Source organism: Emys orbicularis, chromosome 2 (assembly GCF_028017835.1).
Source record: "Emys orbicularis isolate rEmyOrb1 chromosome 2, rEmyOrb1.hap1, whole genome shotgun sequence".
NCBI classification, from domain to species: domain Eukaryota; kingdom Metazoa; phylum Chordata; order Testudines; family Emydidae; genus Emys; species Emys orbicularis.
The window spans coordinates 70,074,115-70,091,208 of record NC_088684.1 but is presented as its reverse complement, the minus strand read 5'-3'; the positions used below and the strand labels follow the sequence as shown (position 1 = coordinate 70,091,208).

Below are 17,094 nucleotides of genomic sequence, written 5' to 3'. Positions count from 1 at the left end.
AGTGCTCCTGCCTATATGCATCCCCTTTTCAGAAGATGAAAGCAAAGAATAATCTAGACAAGCCCAGCATAGTCACAACTCCCATTACTTGTGCAATCTGCTGCAAAGATTTCTGGATGATATTCATGTATCTGTACAACTGCTAAATCAATGTTTGTTGTGGATTGGCTATTATCTGCTTTGTATTTAGCCTGTAACTTTGTGTTGCTGACAAACATGTGTCCAACACTAATTTTTTTAGTCTTTTTCAGCTGCTGTTGGAACAGGCTGTTGTTTTGCACCAGCATCTGAGTCCTAAGGTAGAACAAGCTGCCAAGGAACACAGCTGAAGTGACAACAGGTTTTGCATACAACAGCAAGCACATTTTTCACATATTTTTGTTTTTCTAGAAAGACACAAGATGCCACCTTAAGATAACGCATCAACAGGGTGAGAGAAGAAAATAAAGACAAGAGGCAGAGGCGTTACTAAGGTTATGGCTACACTACAAGGCTTTTAGCGACACAGCTGTGTCGCTACAGCCATGCCGCTAAAAGGCACGCAGTGTAGCTGCTGTTTGTCGGCAGGAGAGAGCTGTCCTGCCAACAAAAAACTTCCACCCCCATGAGCGGCAGTGGCTGTGTCGGCAGGAGAGCACTCCTGCCGACAAAGCGCTGTTCACACCAGCATTTTTCGTTGGTAAAACTTTTGTTGTTCAGGAGGGTGTTTTTTGAAGTGCAGTGTAGACAAACTTCCTGACTTAGCAGATCCAAATCTCGCCGATAGGAGAAGACTTACTAAGGATCAAGTAGGGTAAAATTCCAGGTCTGGGTGTCATTTAATAGCCTGTAGGAGGTTAGACTAGATCAGGGGTGGCCAACCTGAGCCTGAGAAGGAGCCAGAATTTACCAATGTACATTGCCAAAGAGTCACAGTAATACATCAGCAGCCCCCCATCAGCACCATCCCCCCACTCCCAGTGCCTCCCCCTCCCTCCCTATCAGCTGGTTCATGGCATGCAGGAGGCTCTGGGGGGAGGAGGAGGAGCGAGGGCATGGCAGGCTCGGGGCGGGAAGGGGTGGAGTGGGGGCAGGGTCTGTGGCAGAGCCAGGGGTTGAGCAGCGAGCACCCCCCGGCACATTGGAAAGTTGGTGCCTGTAGTTCCAGCCCCAGAGTCGGTGCCTATACAAGTAGCCGCATATTAACTCCTGAAGAGCCACATGTGGCTCCAGAGCCACAGGTTGGCCACCCCTGGACTAGATGATCTGGTGGTCATTTTTAGTCTTAAACTCTATGACCAACTTCCAATGAATTGTCCCTGCTGCTACAAAGACAGCATACTGAAGAATTAGTGCAGTTTCATCTCAGTATGTAAAAGATTTGATTCTAGGGATTTCTAACAGAAGATGCTTTAAGATTGGTCATGGATATGGCTAAATCCATTAGTTTCACTTTCCTCAGGACTGACTGACTGTATGTATGAAAAACTGCTTTAATAGGACAACTGTTCAGCACTGAAGGCAAACTCCAAAATTTGGTTGCACATGAAACTCTAATTCTCCTCCCATGTGCATCTATGTTAATAAGTCTAATTGCATGATCATATCTCAGAATTATCCTATGCCATTTTCCCAACAATCTAGTTTTTTTTTTTTCATATAACAATTTAACTGTCAATTGTCCACTTTATGCTTATTGATCTGGCCTTGATATAAGCTCTCTTCTTACTATTAATCACTCTGTATTTTTTTAAAGAAATTACATTATCTTTTTCTCCCCAGCAGAACAGATTTTGTTGGATACAATTAATGGGATGAGAAACTTAAATACAAAGCTAAAAGTCTGCTCCCACCACTTACTCTGCACAGGTAAATACCTGCAAAGGTAAATACCTGCAAAGACAGAGAGCTCTTTGCAAGATCAAGCCTTAGTCTGTCAAATGTTGGTATATATGATTTACTGTATACTTTTCATCTGAGCATCACAGAATCTGACATACAGAGAAATACATAGTACAACAAATGGTATCTACATTGTATACAATAATGTTTTGTATTAAAGGAGTAGTATGTGGCTTTGTAATGAAAGACTATATCAATTTATATACAGAAGGTGGTCTAGTTATGGTTACATGCAATTTTGGCACTTTCTGACTTCTGAGCACTTCAGTGTGTAACACAAGATTTTTACAAACAGCTTTTCCTATAAAGCTTTATATTTTAAAAAGAAATCAGTGGAGAAAATATTATGACATTACACCCCATATTCATCATGGGGGTATAATTATGATACAATATGATTATGATGAGCCATGTGAGGTATCATTGGAAAAGTTGATTTGCTGAATATGATTGTCCTATTCATGGGCATGTATCATTTTTGTATCTGAAGTTATGAATATTGACTATATGTACGTACAGTAATGCCTCACTTAAAGTCGTCCCGGTTAACGTTGTTTCGTTGTTACGTTGCTGATCAATTAGGGAACATGCTCGTTTAAACTTCTAACATCGTTTGGCAGCCGCCTGCTTTGTCCACTGCTTGCAGGAAGAGCAGCCCGTTGCAGCTAGCTGGTGGGGACTTGGAACCATGGTGGACCGGCAGCCCCCCATCAGCTCCCCCTATCAGCTCCCCGCTCCCCTAAGTTCCCTGTGCAGCAGCTGCCCAGCAGGCTAGCAATTGCAGCTGTCCCTCCCCCCACTGCCATGTGCTGCTATTGCCCTCTGCCTTGGAGCTGCTTCCCGAGACTCCTGCTTGCTGTGCTGGGGGGGGGGGGAGGAGAGGAAGAGAGGGGCTAATGTCAGGGTGTCCCCCTCCCCCCTGCTCCTGCACCCCACTTACCCCATCTTCCATAGAGCAGGGGGGACACACGACAGGGCTCAGGACGGAGGGAGCTTGCTGGCAGCAGCTGCAGTCTCAGCAAGCTGATCTAATTAACAAGGCAGTGTGCTTAAAGGGGAAATGCGCATCTCTCTCTCACACACTCTCTGTCCGTGATGTTGTCTTCCCTCCCTCCATTGCTGCTGTCTTGTCCAGTGTGAGAGTTAACCCTTGAGGGCTCAGCCAATTGCTAGTTCATCATTTAGCAGTAAGGCATTCCCTGGGAAATATCCCACCCTCTGACTCCTCCACCTCAACCAAGCTTCACAATCATCATCACTGTGTACCAGTAATAAATTGTCTGTTTAAAACTTATACTCTCTCTCTGTGTGTGTGTATGTATGTGTGTATATATATATATTCTTTTGTCTGGTGAAAAAAAATTCCCTGGAACCTAACCCCCTCATTTACATTAATTCTTATGGGGAAATTGGATTCGCTTAACATCATTTCGCTTAAAGTCGCATTTTTCAGGAACATGACTACAACGTTAAGTGAGGAGTTACTGTATCTGTATTTCAAGTGTGCTTACTCTGAGTAACACCCACAGGTAGCCTTTCAGGTACAACAATGAAGACGCTGGACAGTGTTGATGGCCCATCAGCAAAGACAATGGGCTATGGAAGTGTTTAGCCTTCCTGTAAACAATTCAACCAGTCTGTAAGTAATGGCTGCTATGACTCAGCAAGAGCATATGACCAGACCACATAATACTGAACTCCATTTTGGGTACCTGTATTTTTTCACAAATTGGGCTGGGAACTGTTTTTGGAACAAAGGGTCCCTGCCCTATGTTAAAACTATATAAGGTAGGGTGTGAAATCATCTAGGGTAGTGGTTCTCAAACTGTGGGTCAGGACACCAAAGGGGGATCAGGACCCTAAAGTGGGCTGACTTAGACTTGCTAGGGCACAGGGCTGACACCCAAGCTCCACTGCCTGAGGCTGAAGCAGAAGCCCAAGGGCTTCAGCCTTGGGTGACGAAGCTCTAAACCAGTGTGCCTTTGTGTGAAGTGTCTGGGGGAAAACCTCAACTCTGTGAGCAAAGGTCGTTGCATATTCCTCTCCACATCAAGGGTGGGGTGAACTAAGTAATAAATTCATCCAGGTTGCTGTTTTGAACAGGGCAGGACGGTACAGCTCTGGGATCTTAGGCTGGGGAACTGGGGGTTATTTTGGCTGTAGCCTCTCTCTTGTTGGTTCATGCAGTGGCTGACCAGAGCCTGCATGCAAGTGCAGCTGGGTGTATCCCTCAGAGTGTAAAACAGGGAGCAGTCTGCAGTTTGTCACAGCAACACAGTGTGAGAGGAAACCCACACTGGTGAGTTGGAGGGCTCAGGGGTGCCCCAGTTCCAGGTGGAATGCCAGGAGGAACCCCTCACACATGTAAAAAGGGACTTTGCAAGACCGTAAATCTTAATCTTGTCCAAGAAAAAGAAAACAAAGTTTGCATGGTGGTAAATTCCATGATCTGGGAACATAGGGCTAGTCAGAACCAGATAACCTTCTCTTGTTCACCTACAGAGGGGGCAGGACAGAGACCACCTTTAAATCTCAGAAATAGCAATTTAGGTTCATCAAACCAAAGACTGTAACCGTCTACCCTGAATCAACTCTGGGTTCTTTGTTCCTCCCAGTAGCCACAATCCTCCCATGGGGGAAGGTGGGGTGAGTAGGTACACCTCTACCCCGATATAACACTGTCCTCGGGAGCCAAAAAATCTTACCGCATTATAGGTGAAACCCCGTTATATTGAACTTGCTTTGATCCGCCGGAGTGCACGGCCCCACCTCCCCCCCCCCCCGGGACAACGGTTTAACGCGTTATATCCAAATTCGTGTTATATCGGGTCATGTTATATTGGAGTAGAGGTGTAGTTTGCTAATTTTTAACCTGCTGCACTTTCTCAGTAAATTCTGAAGTAGTATGCTGTTTGTTAGTGGCCATATCTATTATACCTCAGGAGAGGCACTTCCAGTTTTATGTAACTCAAACACACCATACAAGGGAGGGTTCTGCAGGGCACGTGTCACTTTCAATCTGTTTATACTAGGTTAGCTAGTTCATTCAACAGAATTTAGGTTCTGTTTTTACTATACCACTTTGTAATCTGTAAAAGTGCTACTAATTGATATATTTTCCTTTGAAATCTCCTAATTTTTAATAGAAAATATATAAATAGCTTTAGAAGGGCAACAATTTAATCATTACTTGTCACGCCATGATCATGTGTCCCACCCTTCCCTACTGCAGCAGCTAATGTCATAGATTCTCCATTGCAATAAAGCCTGTGTGTGTGATGCAGCTGCTTTAGCATTTGAAAGCTGGTTTAAATTTAAACAGGGAATATGTGTATAATCTTCTTGGCAATTATATAAAATAATAAATGAAGCCTTACTATTTGCTTTGATATGCTAGTAAATGACACAGCAGATTCACTTGTAAAGCTGAAATACTGGGCAAGTTACCTGGTCATGTAGCTTTGTTCCAGAGTATCTGTCTCCCTCTTTATTTTGAAATATTGGCTTCATATGCCGTTACTATATATTGGATAGGAGTCAACAGTGCGCCCTTGTTGCCAAGAAGGCTAACGGCTTTTGGGCTGTATAAGTAGGGATATTGCCAGCAGATCGAGAGACGTGCTCATTCCCCTCTATTCGACATTGGTGAGGCCTCATCTGGCGTACTGTGTCCAGTTTCGGGCCCCACACTACAAGGAGGATGTGGAAAAACTGGAAAGAGTCCAGCGGAGGTCAACAAAAATGATTAGGGGGCTGGAGCACATGACTTATGAGGAGAGGCTGAGGGAACTGGGATTGTTTAGTCTGCAGAAGAGAAGAATGAGGGGGGATTTGATAGCTGCTTTCAACTACCTGAAAGGGGGTTCCAAAGAGGATGGATCTAGACTGTTCTCAGTGGTACCAGATGACAGAACAAGGAGTAATGGTCTCAAGTTGCAGCGGGGGAGGTTTAGGTTAGATATTAGGAAAAAAACTTTTTCACTAGGAGGGTGGTGAAGCACTGGAATGGGTTACCTAGGGAGGTGGTGGAATCTCCTTCCTTAGAGGTTTTTAAGGTCAGGCTTGACAAAGCCCTGACTGGGATGATTCAGTTGGGGATTGGTCCTGCTTTGACCAGGGGGTTGGGCTAGATGACCTCCTGAAGTCCCTTCCAACCTGATATTCTATGATTATTTATTTTAAAGATTATTTTATGCCCATTCTAAAGAGGTTAAGAACTGAGCACAATAAATAAGCAAGTATGGTGGAAACAATATGTTTTATGAAAGATTTAAGAAAATAGCTGCAAACAGTTATATTATTTAAATTTGATAGAAGGCCAATGTTAAAGTTTAATGAAAACCTGCAATGAAATATCAGTGTAGTCAAGAATTACAGTATACTTATGTTAGTACCGGTTAGTAAATATTAATACTCTTAGTTTTCTTTCTGTATTTGATTTTATATTTATATATATAAATAAACTATTCTTTAGAATCTTTATCCTCAACAAAGAGTATGTCTGAATTCTAGGGCTCAGACCACTGGTCTTGAACGATAACTAACCCTATTCAGGAATTGATCTATATTTTAACAATGTTGGACACCTTCATGTCTATACAACTCCAGATACTCTCGGAAATCATCTCCTTAACTTACATACACATATACATACATAAACATATAATGCTGACATAAGTATATATAGACTAATAAGGGATGATTGTTATAGCAGATGTTTCCTGTTGGGGAATCACCATGGAAGAATGATGGTGGGGTAAGGACTCATTGAGAGATACTATATTGAATTGTTTGTTCTCCCAGCTGTAAATACTCATACCCTCACACATAAATCAGATAAACTGAGAATGTATAGAAATGACATCATAACATGTGTTTCTGGGTGAATATTCTTGGCAACAAGGTTTCCTTTGTCTGAAATCCTATACAATGATACTGATATGGGAACTTAGCTGAGGGCATGAAAACTGCGCAGCCCTTCCAGATGCAGGAAAACACCTATCCAGCTCTTAGTCTGACAACGAAGGGTGGTAATGTATCTCTTACTTTCTGTATAATGCTGTACTAATCTGATTGATAATCTTAGATTAAATAATTCCAATTGAGCCTGTTATTTCAACAATCTTGAGTCATTAACTCAGACGCACAACACTTAATACATCACTAAACTTTAAGTATCAAATACAACAGAAAAACAGGAAGCCAGCACTGTGGCAAGTTGAAGACAGCTGAGCACTTGGGTCCATGAGATTTTCAAAGCTTTTTAAAAACTTTACTTTTTCCTTTTGTAACTGAATGACGTATCTCAACCATTTTTTTGATAATTAAGTACTCTAAAATTAGCTGACAGCTAACATTTGAAGGCTTAAAAAAAAATAATTTCATGTCGGAGATCATCTTCAGGGATTAGCCTTGCCTTTGAATGTCACCCAAGGCAGTATTGCCTTTAGGGATAGAGAAGATTTTGGGTCTCATTCAATACCTTTTTTAGATTTATCCTTAAACAGGAAGCTGAGCGACTTTGTTTTAAGCAGCAATTTAGTACTGAATGCTAGAAAGGGGTGTAACATCCATTGCATACCCGAGTAGTGCTTTAAGCACAGTATTTGCATTCAATACAATAGAGATCAGCACTTATATCTAAGTGTTGTAATTTGAGTATAGATTGCTTACACACACTTTTTTTTAAAGTTAAAAAATGTTTAAACACACATACTACTGTATTGTCACTGTTAGCTATTCCTATACTCATAGCTTCTACTGGGTATCTGAGTCCAAAAAGGCAGATTTGTCACATCCTAATGCTGAATGCTCCAAACAAAACAAAAAAATTCCATACATTTTGAACTTTCTTTTTTTTTTTTTTCTTTTCCTTTTTTCAGTTTGTCTCATCACAGCCTCCCTCCCTATGACTACCCGACTTTCCTTCATGTAATGTCTCACGATATAGTAATATGGTACGTACATCACTGAACAGTCAAAGAATGGAGCCAGCTGCTAGGATCACATACCACCTCTTACTTTGCAGTTTTCTATTTTTTTTTTTTTAAAGTGAAAATACTAATTGTAACTTTAAGGATGTTGAAAACTGTATTACTGAAAAAATGCCTGCCCTAAAGCAGAGAAGTGCCTGGAGAAAGCTGTGCCAATGCAGCAGGTTGAGGAAGACTGAAGTTCTTGTTTGCTAGTCAAAAACCAGGCAGATAAGCAACATAATTCTCATGGCATTTAAAAAAATTACTTTGTTTCATTTTCTTTCAGTTTCCTTCCTGGGAGTGTCAAGATGAAAAAGTTAGATTATACCTCAGAACTAAGGTGACAGAAATATACAAGTTGTTACTGACTGACAGTTTTTCCTTCCAAGTAGAGGGAAACAGCAAATCCTTTGTCTGATGGGGAGTGCAAATTATACTTAAAAAAAATAAAAATTAAAAAAAAAATCCCCCACATCCTTGAAGTGACTGCTGTTACACACTGTTAATGAAAGCTGGCTTTCTAAAGACTATTACCACACAACTTATCTGAAAGTACTTTTTCCAAACACTGATTGTTTGAAGTTTATTTCACAATTATAGAAAAAAAGATTTTTACACTTTCCTACTATAGAAATCATTTCAACAAAGCTCAAGGTTTATTACCATAAATAAATGAATAAACTAAAATGACATCTTGATTTTTATATTAAATAACATCCGCTCATATTCTTCAACATAAAGGAAAGCGAAGCGTTAAAATGATTGTTTATAAAATTTAAGTATCAGAGGGGTAGCCGTGTTAGTCTGAATCTGTAAAAAGCAACAGAGGGTCCTGTGGCACCTTTAAGACTAACAGAAGTATTGGGAGCATAAGCTTTCGTGGGTAAGAACCTCACTTCTTCAGATGCAAGAAGTGCATCTGAAGAAGTGAGGTTCTTACCCACGAAAACTTATGCTCCCAATACTTCTGTTAGTCTTAAAGGTGCCACAGGACTCTCTGTTGCTTTATAAAATTTAAGATACCCAGGCCTTAAACATATGGCTTCATTATCAACATCCTATACAGTACATTCTTAAAATTATATCCATTATGCATCAAGTAGCGCCTATATATATAACAGATGCACTTTAACAGTTTAATGAAGTGCAATACACTTCATAGAGAGAACACATTTAACAACTCTAATATAGTAGTTACAGTATATAGTATTTTTCAGCAACCCACTGTGTTGTAATTATATAATAATACTTACAAGGTGGGAGGTAAAGACCAAATCTTCCAGCCCTCACTATGGCAATGTTCCCAGTGACATCAATAATTTTGCCTCAGTAATGGATGTAGGATTTGGCCAAAAATGCACAACCCAATTTGTTTCAGAGTAGCAGCCGTGTTAGTCTGTATCCGCAAAAAGAACAGGAGTACTTGTGGCACCTTAGAGACTAACAAATTTATTTGAGCATAAGCTTTCGTGGGCTACAGCCCACTTCATCGGATGCATAGAATGGAACATACAGCAAGAAGATATTTATACATACAGAGAACATGAAAAGGTGGAAGTAGCCATACCAACTGTAAGAGGCCAATCGAGATGAGCTATCAGCAGCAGGAGGGAAAAAAAACGTTATCACTTCAAAAGTTTTTTTTCTTCTGCTACTTCCACCTTTTCATGTTCTCTGTAGCCCACGAAAGCTTATGCCCAAATAAATTTGTTAGTATCTAAGGTGCCACAACCCAATTTGTGTTTATGAACAAACTGAATGTATTCAAATAGCAGGTCCAAGGCTTCCAATTGAACAAAACATTTAATACCAATCAAATTTTTTGGTTTGAACAAAAAATTAGTCATGTGTTTGAAATTAATTCGTGTCTGGAAACTACATAACTAAAGTCACAGCAAAAATGTAGGTCTCTATTTCTTGGGGGTATAATGCAGACAAGAAAAAACAAATTTTGTTTTCAGTAGCTTAATAGTGTTTGTAGATGTCTTTCCTCTGTCTGGGTGAGAAAAATAAAATCTAAGTAAACAAAATGAATTCTAGGAACATGCAGTAAGGATTTCAAATGTGCAATCTTGATATTTACTATCCCATAGGTCTAACTTCTATCCCGTAGTAAAATAATGGAACAGATATTGAGAAAAATCACGTGTCTGGGCTCATATTCAACCTAGCACATATGCTAATCCTGGCAGGAATTCTCAGTAGCCATGTCTGCCAGTGAAGAGGCTCTGGCTGCAAAAGCATCCACACAACCTCCCTTCAATCTGAGAGGGTACAAAGGTCCGGCACAGCCCAAGAAGCATGTTGCACAAACTGGGGAGATGTGTTGATTCAAAGGTATCCTTGAAGTAATTTCAAGCATCAAGCTCCTATTGTACCCCATTGCAATTTAGCAGTCCTCCTTGGTGGAAAAACCTGAAGGAAGGTTCTCTTCCTGGAACACAGTGGGCCAGACTGATGCAAAGTGTAGTAGTTCACATTTATTTGCACCAGTTTTGGTGAATCTAGCCCCTAAAGCAGTGGTCTCCAAACTTTTTATGCACAAGATCACTTTTTGAATTTAAGTGCAACCCAGGATCTATCCCGTCCCTTTCCCAAAGTCCCTCTCATTCCATCCCCCCTCCCTCCGTCGCTTGCTCTCCTGCACCCTCACTTACTTTCACCAGGTTGGGGCAGGGGGTTGGGGTTCGGGAGGGGGTGTGACTCTGGGCTGGGCCTGAGGGGTTCAGAGTGTAGAAGGGGGCTTTGGGCTGAGCCTGGGGCAGGGGGTTGGGGTGCAGGAGGGGGTGAGGAGTGCAGGAGGGAATATGGGGTGCTGGCTCCGGGAGAGAGCTCAGGGCTGGGGCAGGGTTGCTGGAGGGGGGTTGGGGTTCAAGAGGGGGTCTGGGGTGCTGGCCCTGGGAGGGGGCTCAGGTCTGGGGTAAGAGCTTGGGGTGCAGGAGGGGTTCAGGGTGCAGAAGGGGGTATGGGGTGCTGGCTCCAGGAGGGGGATCAGGGCTGGGGCAGGAGCTTCGGATGCAGGATGGGGTATGGGGTGCTGACTCCGGAAGGTCGCTTACAGCTGGGGTGTGGGCTCCCAACAGGCGGCACTTACCTCGGGTGGCTCCTGGTTGGTGGTGCAGTGGGGCTAAGGCAGGCTTCCTGAATGCCCCTGCCCCACACTGCTCCCGGAATGTGCCCCTACGGCCCCTGGAGGAGGGGAGGCACATGGCTCCACGCACTGCCCCTCTCTGCAGGCACCGCCATTGCAGCTCCCATTGGCCGCAGTTCCCTGTTCCCGGACAATGGGAGCTGCGGGAGTGGTGCTTACAGGCAGGAGCAGCGCACAGAGACCCCTGCCCTCCCCTCAACCGCGGGGGCAAGCTGGCTGCTTCCGGGAGCGGCGTGGAGCCTGCCTTAGCGGCAGCCCCACTGGACTTTTAGTGGCCGGAGATCGCGATCGACTGGGAGATTCTCCAGGATCGACCAGTTGATTGTGATCTACGGGTTGGTGACCACCGCCCTAAAGGGTAACAAGCAGCAGCACAGCATTACTGTATAATGATAAATCTAGTAAGATATGACTTGATATTTGGACAAACTTAGCACATAATGCAGTAGATCCAGTATTAGTATTCATTTTTAGTAGAGCATTTGATAGTGACAATGCGTTTTAATGGAAAATTAATTCAAGCTGACTTGTACAGGAACACTTGAGGACAACAAACTGGCTACACATTGTAAACAAAAGTTAACAGTGGACTGTAATGTATAAAGTTGGGGAAAACACTGTGGGATACAACAGGGAACAGAGCTAAAACTAGTCTAATTTTAATATCTTTGTTAATGAAGTTAACGGATACTAAACTGAAGGCACTGCAAGTGGTACAGGAAATAACAGGAAAGGATTTGGAGATTAGAAATGTGCCCAGATAATTTTGGAAGTGACAAGTTTATACAGAGAAGAAATCATTCAACACACACGACAGAAAAAGAGCCAAGAAGCAGTAATAATGGAAGAACTAGGGATTACAGTGGTAAGCAAGCTAAATATGAGTTTGCAATGTGAAATGATTGCAAAAGGAGCCAATGCAGTTTTGGGATCCTGTTTCTTAGCTAGGAAGAACAATACTTCTCAGTACAATTTTGGGGTGATCAAAACGGGAATATTGTACTCTTCTGGGCACCACACTACCGGAAAGATGAATTGGAGGATGTCTAGAGAAGAATAGTCAGGGGCAGGAGGAGTGACTTATGAGCAAGCATTAAAGTTAAAATATGTATATATTGGCTAAGAAGGGGGCATGAGAGTCTCCAAATAGCTGAAGTGAGCAAACATCAAATGGAGAAATATCCTATTTAGTTTGATATGCTGAGATGTATGTAGTTACTGGGGTAATAGCCTGAATTTTCCTTTTAATTTCATCCCATCTGGAAATAATTTCCCAAAATAAGATGTACTAGGTACCCTGCAACATCAGACACTTAAAACTTGATTGAACAAAATACTATAAAGTAAGCTAGGAAGGAATCCTATATTGATCATCCATTTCATCTTTCTGCCAAACAGATCACTTTCATCTCTAGTTTTTTATTAGCAGGACACCATTTCAACACAGTTAATCTATTGCTGAACTTGTATCATCAGTTTCTATTATACCATGAATTCTCAAAATTGTAACTTCCATGAGATATAGAATTTCTTCTGTTTCAAAGGTTTGACAGGACCCATTTTCATATTCCTAGAATATTTTAGGGCATTGGATGAAAATGGAGCACACCTACGTGTGGAAAGTCATACATAGCTTTTGTCTAAAAAGAAAATATGACGACGTCCCATGGTGAACATGCAATCAAAGTAAAGAAAAAACAGCTGGCAGTTTCTCACTATAATGACTAAGTTATTACATTCATACTGCAGCACTTAGGAAATAAAAAGTAGTTAATACCAGTGTTGTAGATGAGTCTGTTCAACAATACCCATAATTTGTGTGCAACATTTGCATTGCTTTTCCAGTTGATTATTTTGGAGCAAAGCAAAAAATAAAACAAGACACTTGAATTGCAAATGTAAAATACATTGTCAATATTTCTAAAAAAAATTAGTAAGCTACACAAGACAAAACCCATGAGGGTTCCAGTGTGGGAAAAATATGCAACATGAAAACAAGAATCTTAAAATGGAAATGTTTTATGTATTTTTTTTTAAACCTCAGTTTCATGAGTCAGCATCTGAGATCAATTTACACTAATAAATTTGAGCTATCACCAAATTGTAAACACAGGTCTAGTGACAAACAGCTGAGTCCCCTTAGTTTCTGTGATGTCAACCCATTTTTCGGGGGAGAGGATGTATGAGATAGCAAGTGTTTTCTTTCCTGACACTGTTTTTAAGGTTAAAAAGTAGACTGGAATAAATGCTAGAATTAGAATCATTGGTATGTATTCATTTGTAGGTAAGAGAACAGTCCTCTTCACATGCAGTAGCAATGTTTAAACCATTAATATTTGAAGCTTTATCCTCACTAATATTCATTCCACCATCACATGCCTCTTGAGTTTTACATGTTGCATATTTTATGTACAAGATATATATCAGGATATCTTAATATACTTTCAACGAGTATTAGGAATACATCATATCCCAAGCATACCAATCTAGTCATGTTTAAACAGCTCATTTAACCAAAATGAGTTTAATTAGCCATATGACTGCTTTAAAAATGGTGCAATCAAAAAAATCAGAAACATCTTACAATTGTATTCTCAGTTACATTCTGACATGCTATCTAGCTGTCTCATTCCCTATAATCCCACCAATTTATGATTTACTTGAAAGATTACCATTTCTTGTGAAATATACTACTTAGTCCTTGTTCTTGGTATACATTTGCAACACAGCAGGTGTAGAAATAATGCTTTTGAATGGGACATGTGAAATGATTAACACATTCTACCAAAGTTGATGCTGGTGTTTTTATACAGAAGGCATCTCAAATCTTGTCAATCAACTGGTGGTAGGTGTTTGTCAACAAACTGCTTTACATCCATCATCTCCTGTTCAAGAATAAAATTATGCATTAGACCAGTGTTCAACTAAGATATTTTTCAGCAGTTAGCTATCTCACTAAATTAGTATTTCAATACTGCAGTTACTACAAGCAACTGAGCTACAAATTGAGCTTATAATTAGATTCCTTATATCTCAATGTAATACTTATCCGTCTGCAGAATTCAACTAACTGAGACAGATTAGTTCATCAAGAGCATAATACTCTTTGAATTACTTTACTCAGAGGAGGTAAATAAAGAGTCAAGGACGAAAGAAAGCTCCTCTCTCCATAAAGTGCTGAGAGAATCTAGCTATCCAGTGTGGTTATAGAGAGCCATGTGACCTGAAGAATGCCACACACTGTTACTCATTAATTAATCTACCATAACAAAGAGGATCTCGATTAGTGAAAGTTTCCATCATCGAGAGCTGAAATAATTAATATTGCGCTCCCCACTGGCCTGTTGGGGAGCACATCACCACACTGGTACTCAATATGGCCCTGGAACAGGGTTAAGGCCATATTAATAACTGGCTGAGTAAGTTTCTGTTGCTGGGAAATAGGGCAGACTCTGTGGCCTTGTGGCAGCTCTGCTTCTGCCACTGAATAAAAGAAGAATTAGTAGTAGCGTGAGCAGAGCAGTGAAGCCTTTAGAAAGACTGCCTCTTTTCTGCTTTTTTCATTTTTGTTTTGTAGTTAACATCCTTTGATTTATTACTCTTAATTCCTTCTATCCCTCCTATGCCAACTCCCTGAATGGAGGCCAGCAAGGTTTTTTCTCCCAGAATAATTAATACATAGTGTTTACATTGTGAGAATTCAAACCCCTCTTCCAATTCACTTGAAACAATGTAAACAAATATTCTGCAATCATTCTGGGAAGAAAAATCCTGCTCACCTGCAGGAAAGGAGAGGGAGGTAGAAGAAAAAAGGCCCATGAGGTTTTTAAAAAAAACTTGATTGTATGGAATTTAACAACTCATTTTGTTTCCTGTAGTTTTCATTTTTTCCATTAAATGAAAAACAAGAGTATTTTAAAAATTCATTATAACAACTGACTAGTGTGGACAATATTTTTGAAAGAAATTTATGTTAGCTAATAAACAATCCTGGCCTCATGATTTGTTCAGCCCAGGGTAATTATTAATTGAAGCAGCATCCTCAAATAATTAGTCACTCAAAAACATTTGTTTTCCTTGAAAATTAACGTTGAGGTTCACCTTTTTTTCCTGCTTTGAGGGAACATTTAAAGGAAGAATTCTCTGAAAACAATTCCTGTTTTCATTTAGAAGATTACCTCAATACATGAACTATGCATCATGCCCGAATAAGTCTTGAAGGTTACAGTGACTGGATTTATCAGACTCTTTAGCTTCTCAAAAGTGAGGGAACCAAACATCAGAGGAACCAAAGGGTCACAGTCCCCATGGCACTGAAGAATAGGAATATCTTTGTTTACACCACTGATAGCACCCTGTCCAAAAAAAAAAAAAAGGGGGGGGGGGAAATGAAATTGCATAAGATTAGTTCATTCAAGGTAAAATTAGGCTATAGAACAAACAATATAATGATAGTGAGCAGAGTTTGGACAGAAAAAGAAACACAATGGTTTGCAAGTTCATGTTATTCTAAATTTTATATCTAATTATCTACTATGTAATAAAATAGAATAATTAGAAATATATTAGTACTATTTTTAAATAATCATTTAATTGATTACAGAATTAGAATTCTTTTAAAGCACAATTTCTGGGAAAGTAAATCATCTTCTACAACTCAAAGGCAGAAATTGTGTACAGATTAAGGTAGTGGACTGCAGGAAGAGAACGGGTGGTAAGGCAGTTCATTTCCTAGAAGAACTAGGTTCTATCCTACAGGCTTGTCTTATGACACTGGGAAAGTCATTTAAAATCAGAATTTTTGAAGGTGGCACTAACTGTGCATTCCTTATTTCCCGAGTGCCCACTTAGAGACAACCAAGGACCAATTTTTAGAATTATAGAGTAGTCAACTGCCACTGAAATCGACAGCCACTGAGGATGCTCAGCAACTCTAGCAGCAACGTAGTATTGTCTGGAGGAATGAACACGGAGTTGGGAGTCAGGAGGTCCTGAGTTGTGATTCTGAATCTGCTGATTAGCCACTTATGCAAGACCACACACAGTGAGCATCTTCCTGTCGCAGTTTCCCATCTGTAAAATGGGGATAATACTGTATCTCACAAAGGAATTAAGATATATTTATGAGGCACTCCGATACTACCGGGAGATAATGGAAACTACTGAGTGCTCAGCTTCCCCCTATCCTATTGTTTAAGATGGGTATTGTATGCGCTCACACTGATAACACTATGATAACACTGAACTTCCCAGTATATCTTTGAATTAATGTAATTACAACAGGGATAATGTATTCCATTTACACACTGCTTCCTCCATGCCCCCAAAATATTCTGTACTAGAAGGAATTCAGGCAAAATACATACCACTTGAAATGTTTGTACAAAACTATTTTAGGCTATAAATACTGTTATTTCAAATGTAAATTAAGTAACAACTTTAAAAAGAATATTTAGCAAAAATGTTTAACATAAGCAAAACTAAATTGTTCTCAAATGCTGACATAGGGTAAGCATCTTCTGGATTGATACCAATATATCTGACGTCTTATTACTCATTACCAATGCAATTTTGGCTCTTGAAGCTTAAACTAGTAGCCACCTCATCTGGTAAAGGTTATTTAAACATACACATGCCATTCAATTTTTATAGACTAGAAGCATACTAAAGAGAATCTCTCCTCTCCTCCCTGCCCCCATTCCTCTATTCCAAGACTGCTACTGAGGTGACAGGAGGTGGTAGTGGTATTTTGAATCCCAGAAAGTTGCAAGAGTTAGGGGAGGTGACCAGATAAGTCAGCCAGCAAACAGACAAAAAATTAAGGACGGAGTAAAGGAAAGGGCTGCTGCTAAACAAAAGGATCCCTGAGGAAGCATGTAAAATTTAACCCTCTGCTGGAATGAATGTTGGGTTAGCATGTTTGATCTACCAACAACTTCAGGGAAATGGAATCTCCCATATATCGGCTCCACAGCCATCTGGAGGACTGGAGCAGATGAGCACTTACTTGTTAGCTTCAATAACAGAGCAAAGGCACCAACGCCTAACAATAGCTTTGACAAAGGACTAGACTTCACATGATGCCTC

General features: G+C 40.5%; 1 protein-coding gene across 3 annotated transcripts in view; it reads right to left on the bottom strand.

Annotated features, from left to right (window-relative positions):
* LOC135874958 (transcription elongation factor A protein 1) overlaps window positions 1-17,094 on the bottom strand; it is a 101,587-nt gene that overhangs the window by 50,638 nt on the left and 33,855 nt on the right. For 2 of the 3 annotated variants that reach the window (XM_065399913.1, XM_065399916.1), the window contains 2 exons: window positions 15,186-15,362; window positions 11,461-13,892 (listed from right to left, as the gene is read on the bottom strand). In XM_065399913.1, the coding sequence (XP_065255985.1) occupies window positions 13,839-13,892; window positions 15,186-15,362 (231 nt within the window). In that variant the 3' untranslated portion in view covers window positions 11,461-13,838. Of the gene's footprint in view, window positions 1-11,460; window positions 13,893-15,185; window positions 15,363-17,094 lie in introns of those variants that run through there. The other variant, XM_065399917.1, reaches the window with a different exon arrangement.